Source organism: Callithrix jacchus, chromosome X, assembly GCF_049354715.1.
Source record: "Callithrix jacchus isolate 240 chromosome X, calJac240_pri, whole genome shotgun sequence".
Classification (NCBI taxonomy): domain Eukaryota; kingdom Metazoa; phylum Chordata; class Mammalia; order Primates; family Cebidae; genus Callithrix; species Callithrix jacchus.
Window position 1 is genome coordinate 19,473,788 of NC_133524.1, and position 22,749 is coordinate 19,496,536.

Genomic DNA, 22,749 nt, shown 5'->3' on the forward strand with positions numbered 1-22,749 from the left:
AAAAACAGGGCAGTATGTTGAAGCTCAAATGCAAGAGACAGATCACAGTGTAATAAGTCCTAAGCACCTGAGTCCTCACTTCGGGATCTTATGGAGAAGTCACCTTCCACCAGTTGGCATGATAACATGTATTTTCATTTGGGTTATTTACATTTATCCTTCAAATGACTGTGTGGTTAAAAGTAACCTATATTCTCCTAGAACTAAAGGCCAAGCTAATTTGATTATGTCTACAAATATCCACAGAACTAGGTAGTAATTCAGAGCCTCACACTGTCCTAACAAGAACACAAATAGTCTGTATTGTAATGACTCATTGTTCTTCAGTCCATGAAAATGACTGAACTACATATACTGCCATTTTCTGAATACGGACTCCCATGTCCCCCAGATACTGCAAAGGTGGGTATTCATGCAAAAGGAATATAGCTTTTCAAACAGCACTTTATTTCTCTCATTTTCCTTAAAAAAATGAGCTATGTGCTTTACTACCCAACCGGGCATAAGTGAAAATAACTTCAAAAATAACCAAATGTATGTTACAACCAAATGTATGCTAAAGCTTATATCCCAAGTCTGGCTTACTAACAAGTAAAGCAGCTGACAAGCAGGACCTGTGGAGAAAGGACTGAGTTGAGATTTTTTAAATTACCAAGGTAAATATTAAAAATTATTTTTGGAAATGAAAAGCATGATCAATAGAAAATTCTAAAAATTTCATTGTTGCCTCATTCAAGAGGCAGCCAGCCCAATAAATTTATTGCTCAAAAAATTCCCAGATATGAATAATTCTTTTTTAATTCACTAGATTTTTTTTCTCCCTAATGTTCACAATATTTTCTGTTGAGCAGATTCCAGATTTGCTGGAATTCACTGCTTTCTAGATTTGATTTGCTTTAGATCTTAATTTATACAATATTTTCCTTGAAATTTCAGAGCAAGAGAAAAAGTAAGGTAAATCTTTACCAGAATTTTCAGCCAGCCGCAACTTTCCACAACAAAGATACCGCCTCCATTGCTTCCTGACATTTTCTTTTGCTACACAGTAAAAGATGAATATGAAAAATCCTAAGGAGGGAAAAACAAAAACCACAATAAATTCCAAGCTATTAGCTGAATGTCATAAGCTCACTTTGCACAAAAAAATATTAATAAATTCTTTGGTAGCTGTGGGCAACGTGAAATTTTGCAAATTGAATAAAAAGTCGAGTCCTAGGAAAGCTTGCTGTCAAAAGGCATGGGAGAATACCTTTCAAAAATCTTGGTGAGATCAAGATATTTACATGATAAAAGGAATCCCAACCTTACATTTCCACAATTAAATTCACTGTCTCCTCCCACCTTCTGTCTTCGGCCTTCCCTATCTTGGAATTACAAGCCATCTACTCAGGATCCCAGTTTGAACCTAGGCTCCTGCCTCTCTCCCTCCCAATTTAGAATCCGCTTCCAAGATCTGCCAAATGCTATCTCCTCCACACATCTTTCCCTTCCCTCTCTCCTCCTCTCCAGCCCACTGCCCTGTCCTTTGCTTGGATCTCTCTCCCTCACTCAAACCCAGGCAGTACAGGGATGCACTCACCTACTTGCCTGCCTCCTCCTGACCTGCCCCAGGTGCTGGCATAGAGAGCAAGCTAAAGACCTGAAGGAGCCCTGGGGCTCCACCCCTCACCCACCGGGGTGCCCAGTCAAGGCAGGCCGGGGCTCCCCACCCAGCCCCATCACTGCCACTCCTCAAGGCTTTTGCCAATAAATATTTGCTGAGTGAATGGATGAATTCTGGGTTCTCTGCTTTCTGCCTAAAAACCCCCAATCTATTCACTTTAAACCTTCATTAAAAAATACCAGGGGCCCGGCATGGTGGCTCACACCTGTAATCCCAGCACTTTGGGAGGCTGAGGTAGCAGGATCACTTGAACCTGGGAGACAGAGGTTGCAGGGAGCCAAGATCATACCACTGCACTCCAGCCTGGGTGACAGAGTGAAACTCTGCCTCAGAAAACAAACAAACAAAACAGTTTTGCTTCTAGTAGGGTACCTGGCCCATCCTCAAGATCCATGTCTGAACATTACACAGCTTCACTCATTTGCCACACTGGGTGTCCACCCTTGGTTGCATTAGGAGAGAAACAGCATATCTGAGGGAGGCCAAAATCAGAACCTATATATACATTTAACCACCCCAAAAACCCTGTGCATTAGGGTTAGCTTCCTTGTATAGATGAAGCAATACATTCTATTCCTTTTATCCATTCATATTCTAATGAGATAATCTGGGGAAATGAAGAAAAAGGCAGATTCAATTTCCACATTAAACATGTGAGGGTGGGTACCTTGCTTTCATGTCAATGATGAAAATGAGCTGATGTGGGCATATATTTTTTTTCTTTTAAAGTATCTATTAGTATACCATGGTTGGCAAATAAAACTTCCTAAGACCCTTAAAAAGAACTTGCTCATGTTTTCTGGTTTTGTATGTAATACCACGCAGCGTAACACCTGGATATACCCATTGAAGAACTGCTATAAGTAAAAATTAATAACCATATATAGCTAAACAAGCATCTCTGCTGGCCTCTTCCAAATTAAAATAAGAACCAACAACCAAATTCGGCATTTGAATTTAACCTCAGGCTGGGATTTCTTTGAAAACCAAGAAGATGATCTACTGCCTGACAGAACTATAGAAGGACAACATGGGAGCAAAAGCAACAGGAAAGATGCAAACGAGCTAATGAGAAGGCAATTCAACAGCACCCAAAAGAGGACTGGAATTGGCTGGGCGTGGTGGCTCACGCCTGTAATCTAGCACTTTGGGAGGCTGAGGTGGGTGGATCACCTGAGGTCAGGAGTTCAAGACCAGCCTGGCCATCATGGTGAAACCCCATTTTGTAAAAAAAAAAAAAGAGGATTGGAATTGAAGGAAACCAAGGGACAGTGAATTATTGTTATTGTCATGTAAACCTATTGGCCTGCTGGACTTTTAATGTCATAGCACTTCCATTAAAAATTAACAGCAGACATGGCTTTCATAACACTGCTCTAAAAGAATTAGTAATTTTCTAAAGAGTACAACTATCAGGGTTCCAAGATGAATGGGCTTCATTGACCAATGGGAAATCTGAAGCAGATGGTGACACACAGAGCCCGCTCTCTTTCCCACCGAGTGTCCCAGGGCAGTAACTTCTTGGGATTAGCCTTCAAGTAAGACTGCTGCCACTCGGGTCTGCCTGTTGCCTTCCCATTTCTCACTGCCTCCAAATCTCTGACCTAGGAGGTGAGAGTGTTGACCCCCAGAGCCACAGTCATGGTATGTGCTATGTGAATACGTTTTTAAAAACAACCAAGTGAAGGAAGAATAATTGACTTTTTCAAAAAGAGTTCCTGGCAGGTTCCCCTCAGTACGGTCTCTCTAAGGAGATAATGAAGAATAAGGAGGAAAACAAAAAGTACCATTTCTTGAATTTAGCGAGCACCTTTCCTCCAAAGATCTCAAAGCCCTCCCTAGCGCTCCCTCTCAACGATATACCTGTTTTTAAATGAAAATATCTTAAGCCAATAAATAAGCTACTTTGCATATACAAGCATACCTCATTTTATGGGGTTTCACAGATAGTGCATTTTTTTGTTGTTGTTTTTCTTTTTTTTACAAATTGAAGGTTGCGGCAGCCGTGCGTCTGGCAAGTCTCTCAACGCCATCTTTCCAACAGCATGTACTCACCTTGTGTCTGTGTCAGCATTTTTTAGCAATACAGTATTTTTAAGTTAAGGTATGTTCATTTGCTTTAGACATCATGCAAATGCACACTTAATAGACTACAGGCTAGCGTTAACATTACTTTTAAAACCAAACGCTTGTGTGGCTCACTTTATTGCAATATTTGCTTTATTGCTGTGGTCTAGAACCAAACCCCAACATCTCCAAGGCATGCCTGTACTCTCTTAGTAGCTATATTCTTATATTCAACCGGGATCATTCAGTTTGTATTTAATACTGTAAAGATTACCTTGTAAGGTATTAAAGATGGCAAAAAGATACATGAAGGTCATGTTAACTGGTCCCCAGGCAAAGAAGGCAAAGCCCCAAGTTATTCCCAGTAAAAATGTAAGGCCGGCGATGCTCCTGAGGTCTTGAATACTGGTTTTTCGCTGGGCTCCCAATTGCTTCCTCTTTTTAATTCGACAGAGCTGAACCAGGACCACAATGAACATGCTGACATTCAGCAAAAATATCACACAGAAATATCCCACCACCGTAATGTAGAACACTGCATTGCTGTTGATCCAGCAGCTGGAGTTGGTGGGGGGGGAAACAAGGGAAAACACATTACACTGATGACTTAGAGTTCAAAGAGACATAATGAATCTATTACATTTTACTGAAACATTTTCTACCAGTACAAGAGAAAAAAAATGATAAAACTGCTATTCTCTACAACCATTTATAGCTTCCAGGGAAAAGAATCTAAGAGTTTATGTGAGGACACTTGGTGAGTTAAAGTATTTTAAAAATAAACCTTTTTTTTTTAAACATTCAGGATTTTGCCCCTGTAAATCCTAGCAACTCTGTTCCGTGAGTCTTTATTAATCTAACTGGAATGTCATTTTATCAGAGGCTAATGAAAATATTTTCAAAATAGTTCCTCCTAATTCATTTTTCTTTTCAGAATAGCTCCTCCAAATTCATCACTTGAAGAGTAACACGGCACTTCCAGCTAGCTTCTCTCACCCATATGACTGTGACGGCTGCTGTGAAATATTGCTGGCTTTTATTAGGATGAGAGCAGGAGTCAATATGCTGATTAGATCCTTCATTTTCTTTCTTTCTTGAGATGGAGTCTCACTTTGTTGCTCAGGCTGGAGTGCAATGGCATGATCTCAGCTCACTGCAACCTCCACCTCCCGGGTTCAAGCGATTCTCCTACCTCAGCTTCCCAAATAGCTGGGATTACAGACACCCACAACCATGCCTGGCTTTCTTTTTTTTTTTTTTTTTTTTTGTATTTTTAATAGAGATGTGGTTTCACCATGCTGGCCAGGCTGGTCTTGAACTCCCAATCTCAGGCAATCCACCCACCTCAGCCTCCCAAAGTGCTGGGATTATAGGTGTGAGCCACCGCACCGGGCCTAGGTCCTCCGTTTTCTAGTTCACTTAGCATTCCCTTAGGGGGCTTTGTACTCACAAGTCATCCGGTGACCCACTGGGGAATTTCCCATAGGATCCAAGCCCATAGTTATCTGGGGATATAGTCAGGATGATGGTCACAACCATAGCTGGTACCCCTGGAAGATGGGAAACACTGGTCACACAGAGTTCTAATAACCAAAGTGGGTGACAAGACTAGAACTCACATCCTATTTACATCTTGTAGCAGAGACTGGCTAGCTGTTCACCAAGTTGGTTTCTTTTCCTCTTTGATACATGACTAGATGTTCCAAACCTCCCAGGCAGCTGGGTGTGCGTGGCCACATGGCTCACTTTGGGCCCATGGAATATGGGCACAAGTGATTTGCTCCACTTCCAGGCCTGCCCCATAGAAACCTCCCGTGAGACCCTCTACTCTCTCTTTCCCTGGAAACTTAGGGCAACCTGGAGGCAGAGTCTTTACTAGCTTGGATCCTGAATAACTGCAAGACCAGGGACTCCTCTACCCCTGCCAACTAGACTGCAGGTGAGTGAGAAATAATCTTCTGCTGAGATTTCAAGGCTAATCTGTTACAGCTGCCAGTGTTGCCTTTCACCTTTTTCTTTTCTGAGACAGTCTTGCTCTGTTGCCCAGGCTGGAGTGCAGTGGCACAATCTCAGTTCACTGCAACCTCCGCCTCCTAGATTCAAGCGATTCTTGTGCCTCAGTCTCCCCAGTAGCTGGGATTACAGGCGTGCACCACCACACCCAGCTAATCTTTGTATTTTTAGTAAAAACAGAGTTTCACCATGTTGGCTAGGCTGGTCTCGAATTCCTGACCTCAGGTAATCTGCCCACCTCGGCCTCCCAAAATGCTGGGATTACAGGCATGAGCCACCACACCAAGGCTTGTGCCTTTAACTTATACATGTCTGGAATGTACATTTAAGAGTCAGAAACTCCTGGAAAATCTTTCATTATGAAACCAGAAGTCCCCAATTTGAGGACTTTGAGACCCGGTGAAGGATGGAGGGTTCTGTCCTGGCTGATTCAGGGGTTGGTGACTGCCACTATACCGGCTCTCTCCAGAGCCCATGGGCACTTCCCTTCAGGGAAGCTACAATGAGAAGTCTCCCCCAGGTTTAAAGTGGCTTTTGGTGGGGAAAGAATCCTATTCACAGCTGCACACCATCACCTCCCAGCCCCACGCCACCACCCACACTCTGCACGCTGACCAGCAGACGTCCCATCTCAAGGCTCTGGTAAAGAAAAAAACAATTCCTTGTCACAGACCAGCCGCAGTGCCTGGTAAACTCGAATCTAACAGTTCATTTAATGCCTTTGTGCTTGTACCTTCTGGTGACCCTGACATATGGTAATTTTCTAAGTGAGACACTTTGTTAAAAATAAAATATTGGGGGTAGGGGAACTTGTACTTAACAAGGGAATCTGACTTTCAGCCTTCTCTAAAGAAGACAGAATCCACACCCAGTATCTGGAGCAGTGACTTCTCTTTCTGGGACGAGCAGGGAGAGGATGTTGTGCTTCACAAAGACATAATGACATGAGATACAAGGCAGGCAGCAAGAGTGGTGACGTGTTCGCAATCCTGATGTGTAGGAATATTTAGCCTGAAAATAGAGGGAGTCTGGTGGTGGGTGATGGCAGAAGGCTGCAGATAAAGAAGCAGAAATGCAGGCTCGCTGTTCTCTAGCTTTGTGAATTGGGGGGAATCACATCATCACTTGGAGCCAGTTTCTTTACCTACGGTTAGAATGACTGCCTGGCTCACCTCACTGGCTTATCTTTCATGGTGTCACTTGTGTGCAAATATGTTGAAAAATAGGGGATTATACATACTGTTTTATATTACTTGTGGGTTATCTTTTTTTTTTTTTTTTTGAAACGAAGTCTCACTCTGTCGCCCAGGCTGAAGTGCAGTGGCATGCACAATCTCAGCTCACTGCAACCTCTGCCTCCTGGGTTCAAGTGATTCTCTGCCTCAGCCTCCCGAGTAGCTGGGATTTTAGGCACCTGCCATCACACCCAGCTAATTTTTGTATTTTTAGTAAAGACAGGGTTTAACCATCTTGGCCAGGCTGGTCTTGAACTCCTGACCTTGTAATCCATCTGCCTCAGCCTCCCAAAGTACTGGAATTAATTACAGGCGTGAGCCACTGCGCCCAGCCTACTTGTGGGTTATCTAAAGGACTGTCTGGCAGAAGAGATAACAACTTACCATTTTCTGCCTGAGAGAGCAAAACCAGGACCCCTGGTAAGTGCCACCAGGGAGCCGACAGAACTTAATGGAAAATCAGAACTGTAGAGCTTTAGGAGATGGTTATTGGCTGCCTTGTAAGGTAATGAGCTCTCCAGTAATAGAAGTATTAAAGCAGAAGTTAGATTATATTTAGTCAAGGATAAGTCAGGTGGAGTTAAGGGTTGAGGAGGCTTCTACATTGGGGATTGAATGAAGAAATCTTCAAGATCTTTGGGGAGTCTAAGGCCTTGTGACCTACCACCAATAGGCTGCACAATCTGACATTTCGTGCCAGCGTGGCAGTGAAGTTACAGTGGGTTTCATGTGTACATTCTCTCACTCTGCCCTTCTGAGCATACTGTCATATATGTTTGATATCTGGGAGGCACAAAGTAGAGGAGGCTGGCCGGGAGCTCAGGGACTGAGAGTTTGGCCTCTTTAGCACCAAGCTAATGTTTTCAATATACTGAGCACCTTCTGTGCCAGCCTCAAATTCTAGTTCCTGGAGATACCAAGAGGATTCATGGTTCAACCTTGAGGAATTTCATATTCATAACAAAGCCAGAGGAAATACACAGGTGTCCTGGAAGGAGACTTGATGAAGCTGCTCTTTGGGCAGGGCACACATAAGAATATAAGGCTGTCTTAGGACCTTGCTGAATGTGATCTGCTTCATCGTTTCCACCTGCTTACATATCAAAGCACTGGAGAAAAACAGAGAAAGTCCAGCAACATGCAGGCAAACTTACCCCAACCAACAATGCAGAATTTAAGGATGTATTTTCGGATGTAAGTATTAAATACTTTGACAAGGGCCAGGTACATATGGAATGCTTCCAGGCCCATCCATGTGAATGAGACCAACAGAAAATAATGAAGAAATACAGCTACTGAGATGCAGAGGCCTTGCATCTTATACAGCGCAATCCACGAGTCCAAGAGGAAGGCCAGGTTCAGCAGTAGCAGAGCAGCACACAGCTGGATGAGGATTTTGGAAGGGTAATCCCTCCGGATCTTTCTAAAAGGGAAGGATGAGAACAAAAATTAGCATTCTACTCTGCCAACCACGCCTCCCCCACCACCTTCTTCCTGGTTTAAGATAAAGTCTGGCTCTGTCACCCAGGCTGGAGTACAGTGCCTTGATCTCAGGTCACTGTAACCTCTGCCTCCCAGGCTCAAGTGATCCTCCCACCTCAGCCTCCTGAGTGGCTGGGACTACAGGCACTCACTACCATACCCTGCTAATTTTTTGTATTTTTTTTGTAGAGACGGGGTTTCGTCATGTTGCCCAGGCTAGTCTCAAATTCCTGGGCTCAAGCAGTCTTGCTACCTTGGCCTCCCAAAGTGTTGGGATTACAGGCATGAGTTACCACGCCCAGCACCAATCCTTATGTAAGCATATCTGTCAGGCTCTTTGAGTTTTAAGCAATTTTATTTTTATTCTTTGGTAAACGTCTATATGCATAAATTTCCTCTCTGAGTGTGTGTGTGTATGGGGAGGCGGGGCTTAAAACCAACAACAGCAAAGGAAAAATCTAAACAGAATCATCTGTGATAACCATAAGGAGAATTTGTGTCTGTATTTCTATGAGACCTTTTACATGCTGACTGTTGACCCATACTTTTAAATAGTTTACAGTAGACTCTACTGAACACCCATCCTATTTCTCCCCAACTACTTCCAGAAGCATTGGTGCTGCTTCTTATAAAGGCTGCTATATTCAGATCTTAAAAATGTACCCAGATTCCCATATTATTGTATGTTATTAGGTAAAATGAGATCATGGCAAGAAGAGTTTAAACTATAGCTAAATGTGATAGCATAGGAAAAGCCAGCTAATTGATGGCATGTTCATGTTTATGTGTGCAGAATTAGATCTGGTGACGTCATTCTGAGTAACAGCTGGCCTTAGGGTTATTTAGTCTCACTGTTAATATTTCCAAAGGCCCATTAGAAGATCTGTAGTCACAGCTAGACCCTAACTTTGGCACTGAAAAGAAATTTTTACATTTCCTGATCAGTGTCCAAAATCGAAATCCAAGAACCTACATATTGTTTCATTTAGTTAATGCAATAAAAATGACTATGTCCTTCTTTTCCATTAGGATTTGTTGGAATTACCCCCCAAAAATGACTAAAGGGACCTGTCTGGTGAGCCAATGGCGTTCTTGCTGCAGCGCTACACTCACTGAGTAGCTCTTTTTTTCAGTAAAACTTTTATGACCTTATTTCTCTCCGTCCCCACACCCATTAATGTATTTAATCTTTTGTGTTTGCTTGGTGTAATTTAAAAATTGAATTTATTAAATGTAGTCCTTATGCTGTACATTGTGCTGTGGTCTATTTCAGATTGTAGGTCCCTGGGTTTCAGGGCCTGCATCCCTCTTTCACATTGCTCTTCTGTTTTGTTTTGTTTTTGAGATGGAGTCTTGCTCTGTTACCCAGGCTGGAGTGCAGTGGCATGATCTCGGCTCAGTGCAACCTCTGCCTCTAGGGTTCAAGTGATTCTTCTGCCTCAGCCTCCTGAGTGGTTGGGATTTACATGTGCCCGCCACCATGCCGAGCTAACTTTTGTATTTTTAGTAGAGACAGGGTTTCCCTGTGTTGGGCTGGCTGGTCTCAAACTCCTGACCTCGTGATCTACCTTGCCTCGGCCTCCCAAAGTGCTGGGATCACAAGCGTGAGCTACCGCACCGGCCGCATCCCTCTTTCTGTTTCACAGGTACCAGGCATCATTCTGGGGTACAAAGATGATTATCACACAACCCCGGCCTTCAGTGAGTCTACAGACTAGTGGGAGGACACAAGCATATAAACCAAAAAGGTCTCATGAAGTTGATACACAGGTGCTCCACTAGCTGGGTGTACAGGATAAGGCAGGCTGAGGAAAGGCCTTATTAATAAATGTGGGCAATGGAGGGGAGCACTGAATCCTAGATTCAAATTTCCACTTGTGGATACTCACTCAAAAGCTATGTAGGTTACAAGAGTAACTGACAGAAAAATGGATGAAAGCCCACAACCAATATACGTAATAAACGTCAGAGCCATCGTTTGAGCAGGCAGCACAGATGTCCTAGATAGGTCCTGGAAAATGAAACATTGCTTTTAATAATCAAATAGTTTAAAATAAATTCAAGACTTATGATTTACCAAATATTCTAGGGACCCATTCATTGTCTACGCAACAAACCTATGAGGTAGGCATAATTATTACTATCAGGTAAAGATAAAGAAACTGAGACACAGAGAGGTTAAGTAACTTGCTCAAGGACACACAGAAAGTAGAAAAGCGAAGATTCAAATTCAGGCCTGGCACACTCCAAAGCCCATGTACTTGATCACTGTATTATAGTGCAATGGAAAGGAACTGGACTGACAGGCTAAAGACTGTGATTTAGCTCCTGCCTCTTACATTTCTTAGTTCTATGATCTAACAAATGAGTCTTAGTTCTGATTTTAATAAAATGACAGTAGCAACTCCCCATTCTACCTATCTTGCAGGACTGTTGGGATAATTAAATAAGAGCATTTATATCAAAGTGTTTTGTAAAAATCTTCAAGTGCATTGCAAACTAAACAATTTTTATTACCCATCCTAATCTGAATTCTAGTTATCTTAATTATTTAAAAGAGAAAAATGTAAAAAGAGAATGTGAAAAATACTTGTCTTTCATGTTTAAGTATTTTCCTTCAGGTACATTTGCTTATTAGAAGAGGAGTCTCTCTTTTCTTTTTTTTTTTGAGATGGCATCTCGCTCTGTTGCCCAAGGTGGAGTACAATGGCATGATCCTGGCTCACTGCAACCTCCCAGGGTCAACTGATTCTCCTGCCTCGGCCTCCCGAGTAGCTGGGACTACAGGTGCACACTACCACTGCCTGACTAATTCTGTGTTTTTGGTAGAGATGGGTTTTTACCATGTTGGCCAGGCTGGTCTCGAACTCCTGACCTCAAGTGATCCACCCACCTCGGCCTCCCAAACTGCTGGGGTTACAGGCATGAGGTAATCTCATTGGTGTATAAATCAGCCACAATATCATATCTGCTGATCTGTCAAGGTTATCCATCCACCAGATTAGACACTGTAGTGTGATGCCCACCTACCCCTCAGACCCAGAATTTAAGGCTATGTGGCACGGGCATATTACCAGTAGAATGCCGAAGCTTGTTAGATGGCTACAGGTACAGATGGTTTCATTCAATCTCCTGTCTTTAACAGAGCAGCCATCATCTGACCAGCCTCCTCTGCCACCTGTTGGTATTGGGAAGAGTATCTGTCCCATAAGCGAGGCCACAGCACCAGTGAATCCACAACCTCCCAATTCACCCACTCAAGAGTTTGAAAAGGTTATGACTGGAACTTACCATTTCTGCCCAAGTCCCAAAATACACATCTCACTGTTAACTCATCCTGTGGTAGAAAGATAAATCACAGATAATTAATTTACTGAACTAAAAAAAAAAACTGAAAGACATTTGAAAAAAATAACTGTGGTATTTTTTATTTCAGCATCTTAGGCTTAATTTTTGGAGAGTTCTTATTTTATAAGACCTCTAGAAGCAAATGAGCCCTAAATAGACCAGCACTTCTTAAACTCATCAATCGTGCATAGGAGTCACTTTGGGGCCTTGTGAAAACAGACATTCTGACTCAGTGGGTCTGAGTTGGGGCCTGAGACTCTGCATTTCTAGCGGACTCCCAGGTGATGCTGATGCTGGGGTTGTGTGGACCACACCGTGAGTAGTGAGGTCGTAGATGATGCTTAGCGTGAACTGAGCTGAAAATCAGACCTGCAGCCACAGACCCACACACACTGGTAGCTGATATTTCACAGTTGTTCAGAGCTTGCTTTTGCACTGATTCTTCCTGGAAATTAGGTGGTTAATTTTTTTTTCAGACAAGGTCTCACTTTGTCACTCAAGGTGAAATGCAGTGGCTCACACACAGCTCACTGCCACCTTGACCTCCCAGGCTCAATTGATCCTCCTGCCTCAGCCCCACAAGTCACTGGAACTACAGGAGCCTGCCACCATGCCCACCTAATTTTTGTATCTTTTGGAGAGTAGGGTTTTGCCATGTTGCCTAGGCTGGTCTCGAACTCCTGAGCTCAGTCAATCCACCTGTCTCAGCCTCTCAAAGTGTTGGGATGATAGCGTGAACCACTGCACCCAGCCTGGTCAATTATTAAGTGTGTTAAAACCCAATGGAGAAATGTGATTCTAGTCTTAATGCACTACTCCAACTGAGCTGAAGGTTCTTTCTGCCGGATCTGTCTTTTGCAGGCCATGCCTTACAGGCATAGTTTGTACAAGGTCTTCCTGGTCATTGAACAGACGGCACTGGCCTCTCCCTACCTGGCTCGGGTTGATGTGCTTTAATGTGACTGTCACGTTTCTTGTCAAGTTCTTGATGGTCAGGTTTGCAACACTCGATGATATGACGTAGCTGATCAGAGAGAGGTTCTCCAGGGAAGGATCCTGGCACACCAAGATGGCAAGGGTAAATGAGATAGTGTCAGAGTTTTAGAACTAGAAGGAACTCTAAGGATATTCAGTCCACACTGTTTATTTTCCAACGTAGGTCAGAAATCGAGGGGCAGGGAGTAAAGTGACTTTCCCAAGGGATCACAATGAGAGAAACAGAGCTTGTTCTGTTTCAATGCTCTAAATACTCAGCTAAATTGCACAGATTGACACAACAGGGTTTTGTGCTCTTTAAAGGGAATGTAGCATTAAGCCATTTAAGCTGTGTGTCCTCAAGCAAGTCACATAACCTCTCTCTGCGGTTCCATAGCCTCATTTGTAAAATGGGATAATAATAGCTCCTTCCTCTCAGCGTTGTTGAGAGGATTACGGTTAACATTTGGAACTGCTTAGATAGTGCTCGGCAACTGGTACATATAAATACTGCATAACTGTCACTTACTGTTACTTATCATCGCCAGTATCATTAGGCTGTGTTTAAAAATGAATCGCAGCATGTCAGCACTACATTTGACTTACAGCAGCCTTAAGGATATTCGAGCACTAAAAGAAATGAAATGCCCCCATCTCCAAATAAAACCCCAGCCAAAAGCAGTGAACAGCAGTTTTACCTGAAACAAGGCAGGTGTTTCAAAAAAATTGAACAGAACCCTGGAAGCTAGCTCCATGTCATTAGCTGGTAAATTACTCATCAGTGATGAAGGAAGAGTAATTTTGCCAATACTGTTCTCAGGAGCTTGGGTTTCCAGAGAAACCTGAAAATCAAGTGGAAAATAAGATTAAATGTCTGGAGCTAGTATAATGAGATGGAAAACACATCCATTAGGTTGGTGTAAAAGTAACTGCAGTAGTTGCGTTCTTTTTAAAAAAAAGTAAAATCACAATTACTTTTGCACCAACTTAATAATTAAGATGCAGGGTCCTATGAGGACCTGATCCACGGCATCTCTATGTAAAAGAGCTTCTACTTCTATTCCTGGGTTGCTACTAAATAAAGGAAGTGTAGGCCACGCACGGTGGCTCACACCTGTAATCCCAACACTTTGGGAGGTCGAGTCAGGAGGATCACCTGAGGTCAGGAATTTGAGATCAGCCTGGCCAACATGGCAAAACTCCGTCTCTACTAAAAATACAAAAATTAGCCAGGCATGTTGGCAGGCGCCTGTAATCCTAGCTACTAGGGAGGCTGAGGCAAGGGACTCCCTTGAACCTGGGAGGTGGAGGCTGCAGTGACCCGAGACCGTACCACTGCACCCCAGCCTGGGCGACAGAGTGTAACTCCATCTCAAAAAAAAAAAAAAAAAAAGAAAGAAAGGAAATGTAATAAGTAGGAGGAGGAGGCCTCCAAGAAGGAAAGGAAACATTTTAAGGATGCATAGAAATAACTGAAAAGTGCACGATGACTGTGGACCCTGGGAGACTGTAGCAGCAAACACACCAAGTTAGTCACCAGTTAGGGTAAGCCCTCACAGAACCACGTGCACTGCCCTTGTAAAGGGAAGACTATGAAAACTAAAAAGCAAGACTCGGTTTCCTTGGGTGTTTGCAGCCCCCAATCCCTCTAAACAGGTGGATAGAAAACACTAGAAACAGAAATGATATTCAGCACCACTATATACAGCAGTGTAGTTCTAAGACTTGTTATAATATTGAAATATGGTAAGTAGCTGATGCCCCTGCGTACTCTCCCAACTGCCTAGAACCCTCTGCTAGACACCACCCATGCCAGCTTATAAAATTCAGCTGCTAAAAGGTGAACGCAGGGTGTAACAGGGACCTCCAACATCCTGCTCCAGCCCAGACCAACTTTTTTTTTTTGAGACAGAATGTTACCCTGTTGCCCACGCTGGAGTGCAGTGGTACAACTTGGCTCACTGCGACCTCTGCCTCCTGAGTTCAGGCAATTCTCCTGCCTCAGCCTCCTGAATATCTGAGATGACAGGCACATGCCACCACACCTGGCTAATTTTTGTATTTTTAGTAGAGATGGGGTTTTACCATGTTGCCCAGGCTGCTCTTAAACTCCTGACCTCCAGTGATCCGCATGCCCTGGCCTCCCAAAGTGCTGAGATTACAGGCGTGAGCCACTGTGCCCAGCCAACATCTTTTTTGATTATGTGTTGGCTCACTGTTCTAGATACCAAATATTTTGAATATCACCCCTGACTATAAGCAGTAATTACCTCAATCATGAAATACAATGGGAACTACAATCATATATAAGATAATTTCTTTTTCTGCCATCAATTACAATGTACCTGAAGATTTGCAGGGTCTTGGGCTGCAAAGGTAGTTGTGTTGAAATCACTGGCATTCACTCTGATCACGGCCAGTGCCAAAGAAGGGGAGGTCAGACTTATGGTCTTGTTTGAAAAGTTCAGCTGCAGGCCAATGTCATCCACTACTTTCAGCAATCTGTAAAGAAAGGTTGGCAGTTTATTTTTCTGTTCATTTTTGTTTTTTTTGAGACAAAGTTTCATTCTGTCTCCCAGGCTGGAGTACAGTGGCGCCATCTCGGCTCACTGCAACCTCCACCTCCGGGTTCAAGTGATTCTCCTGCCTCAGCCTCCTGAGTAGCTGGAACTACAGGCGCACATCACCATGCCTGGCTAATTTTTGTTTTTTTAAATAGAGACGAGGGTTTCACCATGTTAGCCAGACTGGTCTTGAACCCCTGACCTGAAGCGATTTGGCCACCTTGGCCTCCCAAAGTGTTGGGATTACAGGTGTGAGCCACCGCACCTGGCCTCAAGGTTGGCAGTGTAGATTTGGCAGTCCCACTCTGTCTCCTCATTCTAAGCAGAATATAGAGTAGCAACCTGAGAAACCATGTTGAACCTAGTACTTGGGAGAAAAAGACTTGGGGATATTAATCATGTGAGCAGCATCTTTATCTATGGAGGGTCCCCTCTCACCACCACTCCAGTTTGCTAAGTCGTACCTTTGAGCCAGAGGGGCCAGCATGGCGGGCGGGGAATGAAGGAGTTTGCTGACTTGGTTTATCATTTCTCCTGCGAGGTTAGGCTCCAAGCTGCCCAAGGACAGAGCCTTCTCCATCTGTGACACTTGGTTCTCAAGATCAGAAATACTGCTGGTGTTGACGATGTCTATATCAAAGAGCCACATCGTGTTATGAACACACAATGCAAAACTCACTAATGAAGATACACGTACATAGACCCTGTGATGTGGCCAACTCACTCCTGGGTATTAGCCCCAGATAAATGAAAACATACGTCTCAGGAAGACTTGTTCATGAATGTTTATAGTACCCTTTTTCATAATAGTCCCAAACTAGAAATAACCCAAATGCCCATCAACCGGAGAACAGGTCAACAAACTGTGGTACCTCCATACAGTGAAATATTATTCAGCAATAAAAAGGAACTAACTAAATACAAGCAATGGTATGGGTGGATCTGCAATTTTCCAATACACGATGCTAAGTGAAAGAAGCCAAACTCAAAAGGCCACACACTAAGTGACTCTCTTCATATGATATTCTAGAAAAATAAAAAAAACTGTAGGGAAACAAAACAGATCAGCGGTGGTCAGGGACTGAGGGTGATTGGGGTAGGTTTTTGACTTCAATGGACACAAGGGAACTTTGGGAGTAGTGGGAAACTTATCTATCTTGATTATGATGGTGGTTACGTGACTGTGGGTGTTTCCAACTGCACTAAACTGCAAAAATTTGATTTATCCATAAAATTGGATACATTTTACTATATGTAAATTATACTTCAATAAATCTAACCAAAAATATAAAGCACATCAGTATATTTAATATATACTCATAAGCACAAGTTTATTTGTATTTAGTTTGTATCATGTGTACAGGATTTTATATGGATTGCTAGAAGCTCTTTTGTGGAAAAGAGAATATCATGGGCTGGGCACAGTGGCTCACGCCTGTAATCCCAGCACTTTGGGAGACTGAGGCAGGTGGATCACCTGAGGTCAGGAGTTCAAGACCAGCCTGGCCAATATGGTGAAACCCTGTCTCTACTAAAAATATTTAAAAAATTAGCCGGGTGTGGTGGCATGCATTTGTTGTCCCAGCTACTCCAGAGGCTGAGGCATGAGAATCATTTGAACCCAGGAGGTGGAGGTTGCGGTGAGCCAAAATTGCACTACTGCACTCCAGCTTGGGTGACAGAGTGAGACTCCGTCTCAAAAACAAACAAACAGAAAACCCAGAATATTATGAAATCCACAGCTGGCTTATCACCTGTAAGTCTGATTTTTAATAGTGTTTTTAATTGGGAAACAATGATACAAACCTGTCTTTAACAGCAGACAGCTCTTAACTTCACCACTTAACACCCTATTTCTTATTTTGCCTATTCCCATCGAATCTTTAGGCATGTGTATTTACTCTGTTTCAAACATGGTGTGCAAACTATTTGTTGCTGGGCTATTTTCACCTCATATCAAGACTTGAAAAATGTCCACAAGTTTCTGTATATTTCTGTTTCTGTCCTAATGTACGTGGTCGCATAACAGGCATTGTGCTGCAATAGCATATCTTATTTAATCATTCCTTTCTTATGGAACCATTAAGTTTATTCTAATTTTTAGCTCCTGGGTAACACCTCAACCTGTATCTTTTATGTATTGTCACTTTGCTTCTTGTCACCACGGGACTGCACAGGCACCAGAGGCCACCTTGATAGTGTTTTGTGCAGCCTGTTAGGCTGAGTCTAAGGGTCGCTGGGAATGAGCTTTGGGAAGGTGGTCATCTTAGGCCCAGGCTAACGAGCTTCAATTTTACTTTATTCTTCATCAGCCATTGGATCTTCCTTTGACTACAGCCCCAGTGATTTTCTAATTTGGCCAAAAATATTTATATTTCTAAAAACTGTTGGCTGGGCACAGTGGTTCACACCTATAATCCCAACACTTTGGGAGGCCGAGGTAGGAGGATCGCTTGAGCCCAGGAGTTTAAAACTAGCCTAGGTAACATAGCAAGACCCAAAATCTACCAGAAAGAAAAAAGAAACAATTTTTAAAAATTTATTGAAGAGAGAGCAGTACACATTTGAAAAAAGATGAAGTCATGTGGCAGAAGCTCCTCATCTCCTGGTGATGCTGGCACCAGGGTGGAGGAGGTGGGTACCACAACCAATGTGATGCCACCAAAACCTTGGCTTTGCCTCCCCCACCCTCCACATTCTAGAGGAAGACCTGCCTCTTACTCACGGAGCTGAAGCTCCAGTGAATCCAGATTTCTCCCTGCTTCCCTCCCTTTTGCCTTTATCTGTGTACCACTAAGCCTACTTCGGACCCGGGAGCCCTTGGTGGTTTCCATGGCATTCTCATGTACACCTTTATTCTCAGCCTCGTGCAGTTAGTGTGATAATTTCAATCCTCACACAGAACAGGCGGGAGAAGGAGCTTATTCCAGATCACGCTGTCTGTGAGGTCCGTGCAGACCCAAGCCTGGGTCTTCACAATGTTCCTCCCCTCCTACTGCTACCTTGGCTCAGTCCCATCCCTGTCACTCAGTAATGGACTGATTTTCAGACCTCCCAATGTTTTCTTTTGTCTTCTGTCTAAACTGAACTGCTATGTTTAATAGATCAAAAGTTTACTCTTCAGGGCATTGAAAACAGTGTCCCAACCACCTTTTGTAGGAGAAAGAAACCTAGAAAATCTCCATCTCCATCAAATGAGATCTGCGCTTGCCCCTTAGAGCTACTTCTCCATCATCTGGGTCAAAACAATCAAACTTAGCCACAGCCGAGAAGCAAAGTAACAACTGCATAAGATACCTGGAAGCTAAAAAGTCGAAAAAATTTCATGGTTTCAGAAGAAAGGAATGATTAAGTTAGAGAGGCCACCGCAACACAATGTCTATTATGCAACCATGCAAGTCATTAGAACGTTAGAAGGTCTAAAGGAAAGCTCTAGAAATCAAGCGAACATCATACAAAGGCTCAACATGGTCTTATCACAGATATCTTGATTGGCAGATTGGCCACTGTTCCAGTGGCATCTTACACTTACCTGTCTGGACAGGATGTGTGCTGTTGGTGACGACATTCACAGAGGCAGACACGGTGGGAGAGGAAAGTGACGCTTTCACAGGAGGTGGGGTGCTGGAGACATGAGTTTGGGGCATAGGGGAAGAGATCGTTCCAGACTGTGGGGGCATGTCAATGGCGGGGCTGGAAGCTATGAGAGCTGAAGGCTGGGGTGAAGGGGGGTGCATGTCCCCTATTGGAGAGGGAACATTGTGGGTCGCAGGTGAATAATCTGGGGGCTTCTTAGCAAAAGAGGCGGCATTCGGGACCTGGGAAAACATAGTGACCCGGGACACCACTGGGATGGATTGGCTAGAAGAAAACGGTGGGCCATGTGGACTGTCCGCAAGACAGACAATGGGATCCTGCAGGTCACTAAAGGAACAAATCAGAGAGAGAGAGATAGATGTGAGACACGAATGAGCTCCAGAGGGGGTGAATCTTTCCTCTCTGGCAATTATCTGACACGGTCAAGTTGACCTGTAGTTACATCTTCCAACCTCTGCCATTTCACACCCTCTGTGCACCTGCCACTAGCCCCCAACCCCTGCCCACTTCTACCACCTACTTCCTGAAAGAAGAATGAGCAAGGAGGGAAGCTCTTCTGCGACTCCCCAGTTCTGCCTCACTAGTTCACTGCTGCTCTGTGGCTCTATGTCTCATGGTCACTCAATTAAGGGGATCCTCTCTGCCCTCCCAGGGGAGGGGAACTGTGAAATGCCTCGTGACCCAACTGGTTTCCATACACTAGGAATCTGTCTTAATCAACTTTACACTACGATAGCCTGGCATAGTGGTAACTGACACATGGTAACTGACCAAGAAATACTGGTTGAATGAAAACAATGAATCAAACTGGGGCAAAAGAAGTGGTCCCCAGCTTCTACATCAGCTATATCTTCAAGGTTCCTTTAGCTCAGTGCCTCTCAACACTGGCTGTGCATGAGACCTACCCAGAGCACTTTTTTTTTTTTGAGATGGAATCTCACTCTTGTCGCCCAGGCTGGAGTGCAGTGGCACAATCTTGGCTCACTGCAACCTCTGCCTCCCGGGTTCAAGTGATTCCATTGCCTCAGCCTCCCAAGTAGCAGGGTCTACAGGTGTCTGCTACCACGTCTGGCTAATTTTTGTATTTTTAGTAGAGATAGGGTTTCGCCATGTTGGCCAGTATGGTCTTGAACTCCTGACCTCCGGTGATCCAACCAGTTCAGCCTCTCAAAGTGCTGGGAATACAGGCATGAGCCACCACGCCCGGCCCAGAACACTTTTTAAAACATACATGTGTATAGATTTCTGTGACCTACTCCTCTGTGTTTGATTCAGTTGGTCTTGGGATGGGGCATGTGTATTTTCTAAACTCTCTGGTGATTTTCATGGGCATCAAAGGTGGAGAAGTTCTCACCTACTGTCTGGCACAAGATCCATCAGTCTTGAGGGATCTAGGGAGGAACAACTAGATGAGGAGCAAGAAATTAAAATTATTACCCAGGGAAGGCTCTGATATAGTTTGAGACACTTAGAACACCAACAAGGAGTGTGTTCTTAGAGCTTCTCTAGAGCGAGAAGAGGGAGAAATATTAGGTCAAGGGCCCTAAAGCAAGTCACATCTATAAAAAGAAAAGCCTGCGTGGTCCAATCTGGCTGGGTACTTGGCTACGGGCCTCCCTGCACTCTGGCACTGAGGACACAGGGGTGTCAGACAGTCAGAAATGTCATGGGTCAAAAAGCCTTGACTCAGCTGGTCACGGTGGCTCACGCCTGTAATCCCAGCACTTTGGGAGTCTGAAGCAGGTGGATCACCAGAGGTCAGGAGTTTGAGACGAGCCTGGCCAACATGGTGAAACTCATCTCTACTAAAAATACAAAAATTAGCCAGGCATGGTGGCAGGTGCCTGTAATCCCAGCTACTATGGAGGCTGAGGCAGGAGAATCACTTGAACCTGGGTAGCAGAGGTTGCAGTGAGCCAAGATCGTGCCACTGCACTCCAGCCTGGGCAACAGAGCAAAACTCTGTCTCAAAAACAAACAACAAAATGCCTTCACTTGGGCTCCAGATCTCACCACTCCTGTGGACAATTTACCCAACATCCCTCAGACTCCATTCCCTTAACTGTACACTGTAGCAACCCACCTGGCCAGGTTGGGATAAAGGTGCTTTACAAAGTGTACATTAAATTTTCTTCAGCTTATCTGGGGGTCTGCAGAAGGCAGATGCCCAACACAGCTCCCGTTCACTGGGCTCAACTGTGAAGAGTTTGCCTCTTACTCCCTCTGTCACTTATGCTAGTCGGAGCCCTCCCTCCACCGGGAGGCACATAGGGAATTGGCAGCAGTGATAGGCAATGCCAGCAGCACCTCTGAATCCCTTGAGCACCTTAGCACCAATGCCCAGGCTCCTGCTGCAAAGCAACTGACCTGGAACCTCTAGAGGTGGGCACAGTTGCCCATTTGGATGCACGTCATTTTAATGTGCTTCTTTACTGCGCTGTAGCCTGCATAAAGTATCCTAATCTTACATTTAGAGCGTCACAAATTTTACATATACTCACCATCTAGATCAAAACAGAGCATTTTCAGCACCCCAGAAGGCCACTCTGACACATCAGTATGTTTTTTAAATACCCCAGGTATTTCTAATATACAGCTAATCTTAAGAACCAACATATTAGAAAGACCCTGAGTGGGCATCTAATTCTAGCCCAATGGTTCTCAAACTTGGCTGCACATTAGAATCACCCCACCCAGGAGTTTTTAAAAACCAGGAAGCCCAGTCCGCATCCTAGACAGATCTCTGAGGGTAGGAGGCAGGCATCAGTGTTTGTATTTTTTGTTTTTGTTTTTTCCTTTTTGTGGAGAATACATTCATTCATTCATTTAGAGACAGGGTCTTGTTTATCACCCAGGCTGGAATGCAGTGGCATGATTATGACTCACTGCAGCCTCCACTCCCTACGCTCAAGTGATCCCTCCTGCTTCAGTCTCCCAGGTAGCTGGGACTACAGGTGTATACAACCATGCCCAGCTAATTTTCAACAACTTTTTGTAGAGATGGAGTCTCACTATGTTGCCAAGGCTGGTCGTGAACTCCTGGGCTCAAGTGATCCTCCCACCTTGGCCTCCCAAAGTGCTGGGATTACAGGCATGAGCCACCATGCCTGGCTGCATCTATGTCTTTAAAACGCTCCAGAGGATTTCAATATATGGCCAGGATTGAGAACCACTGCACTGCTCTACAGTCTATAGATAGACCCTCGGTGCTCAAAGTGGGGTCCATGAACCAGCAACACTGACTTCACTTGGGGAGCTGGGCAGAAATGCAGAATCTCAGACCCAGATCTTCCTGGATCAGAATCTGAATTTTAACAAGATCCTGAGTGATGGATCTAGTCCACTTCCTAATTTTACAGAGCTCTAACTCATGTCTTCATTTGACCTGAGACTCTGAAGGTAAAGAAGCACCTGCTCTCGAACACGGATACAGCTAGTTAATGACTGAGCCCTAGCTGGACATCACTTTCACATCCTGCCCCCTTTTCTATATCCTGTTTCTTCTTAACCACTCTCTGAATGAGCAGCCACTAGGGGGCAACGGGGCTGCCTCAAAAGAGGGATGCTCTTCTGATCTGATCCCAATGCTTCCAGAAACTCTATCCCCGAAATGGGGCTCAATGCTCCAGCTTAATGTGGTGTGCGATGCTCAATGGGGCATGTTACTCTTTACTTTTTATTGCAGAAAATGCTGCTACAATCCTTAACTAAAGACTTTTACCTGTTCCTCAAGGCCCAATGTTTTAAATTAGTATATCCCAGAAATCTGGTCCACAAAGGGTGGACAGGCTACACTTAGCCTCCT

At 44.1% G+C, this 22,749-nt stretch overlaps 1 protein-coding gene across 40 annotated transcripts in view; it reads right to left on the reverse strand.

Moving 5' to 3' along the window:
* ADGRG2 (adhesion G protein-coupled receptor G2) overlaps nt 1-22,749 on the reverse strand; it is a 131,551-nt gene that overhangs the window by 5,773 nt on the left and 103,029 nt on the right. For all 40 annotated transcript variants that reach the window (XM_035288468.3, XM_017968726.4, XM_035288466.3 and 37 more), the window contains 12 exons: nt 18,880-19,271; nt 15,812-15,977; nt 15,129-15,285; nt 13,482-13,625; nt 12,742-12,864; nt 11,752-11,797; nt 11,535-11,638; nt 10,350-10,471; nt 8,133-8,401; nt 5,181-5,280; nt 4,005-4,288; nt 967-1,068 (listed from right to left, as the gene is read on the reverse strand). In XM_035288468.3, the coding sequence (XP_035144359.1) occupies nt 967-1,068; nt 4,005-4,288; nt 5,181-5,280; nt 8,133-8,401; nt 10,350-10,471; nt 11,535-11,638; nt 11,752-11,797; nt 12,742-12,864; nt 13,482-13,625; nt 15,129-15,285; nt 15,812-15,977; nt 18,880-19,271 (2,009 nt within the window). The remainder of the gene's footprint in view (nt 1-966; nt 1,069-4,004; nt 4,289-5,180; nt 5,281-8,132; nt 8,402-10,349; nt 10,472-11,534; nt 11,639-11,751; nt 11,798-12,741; nt 12,865-13,481; nt 13,626-15,128; nt 15,286-15,811; nt 15,978-18,879; nt 19,272-22,749) is intronic.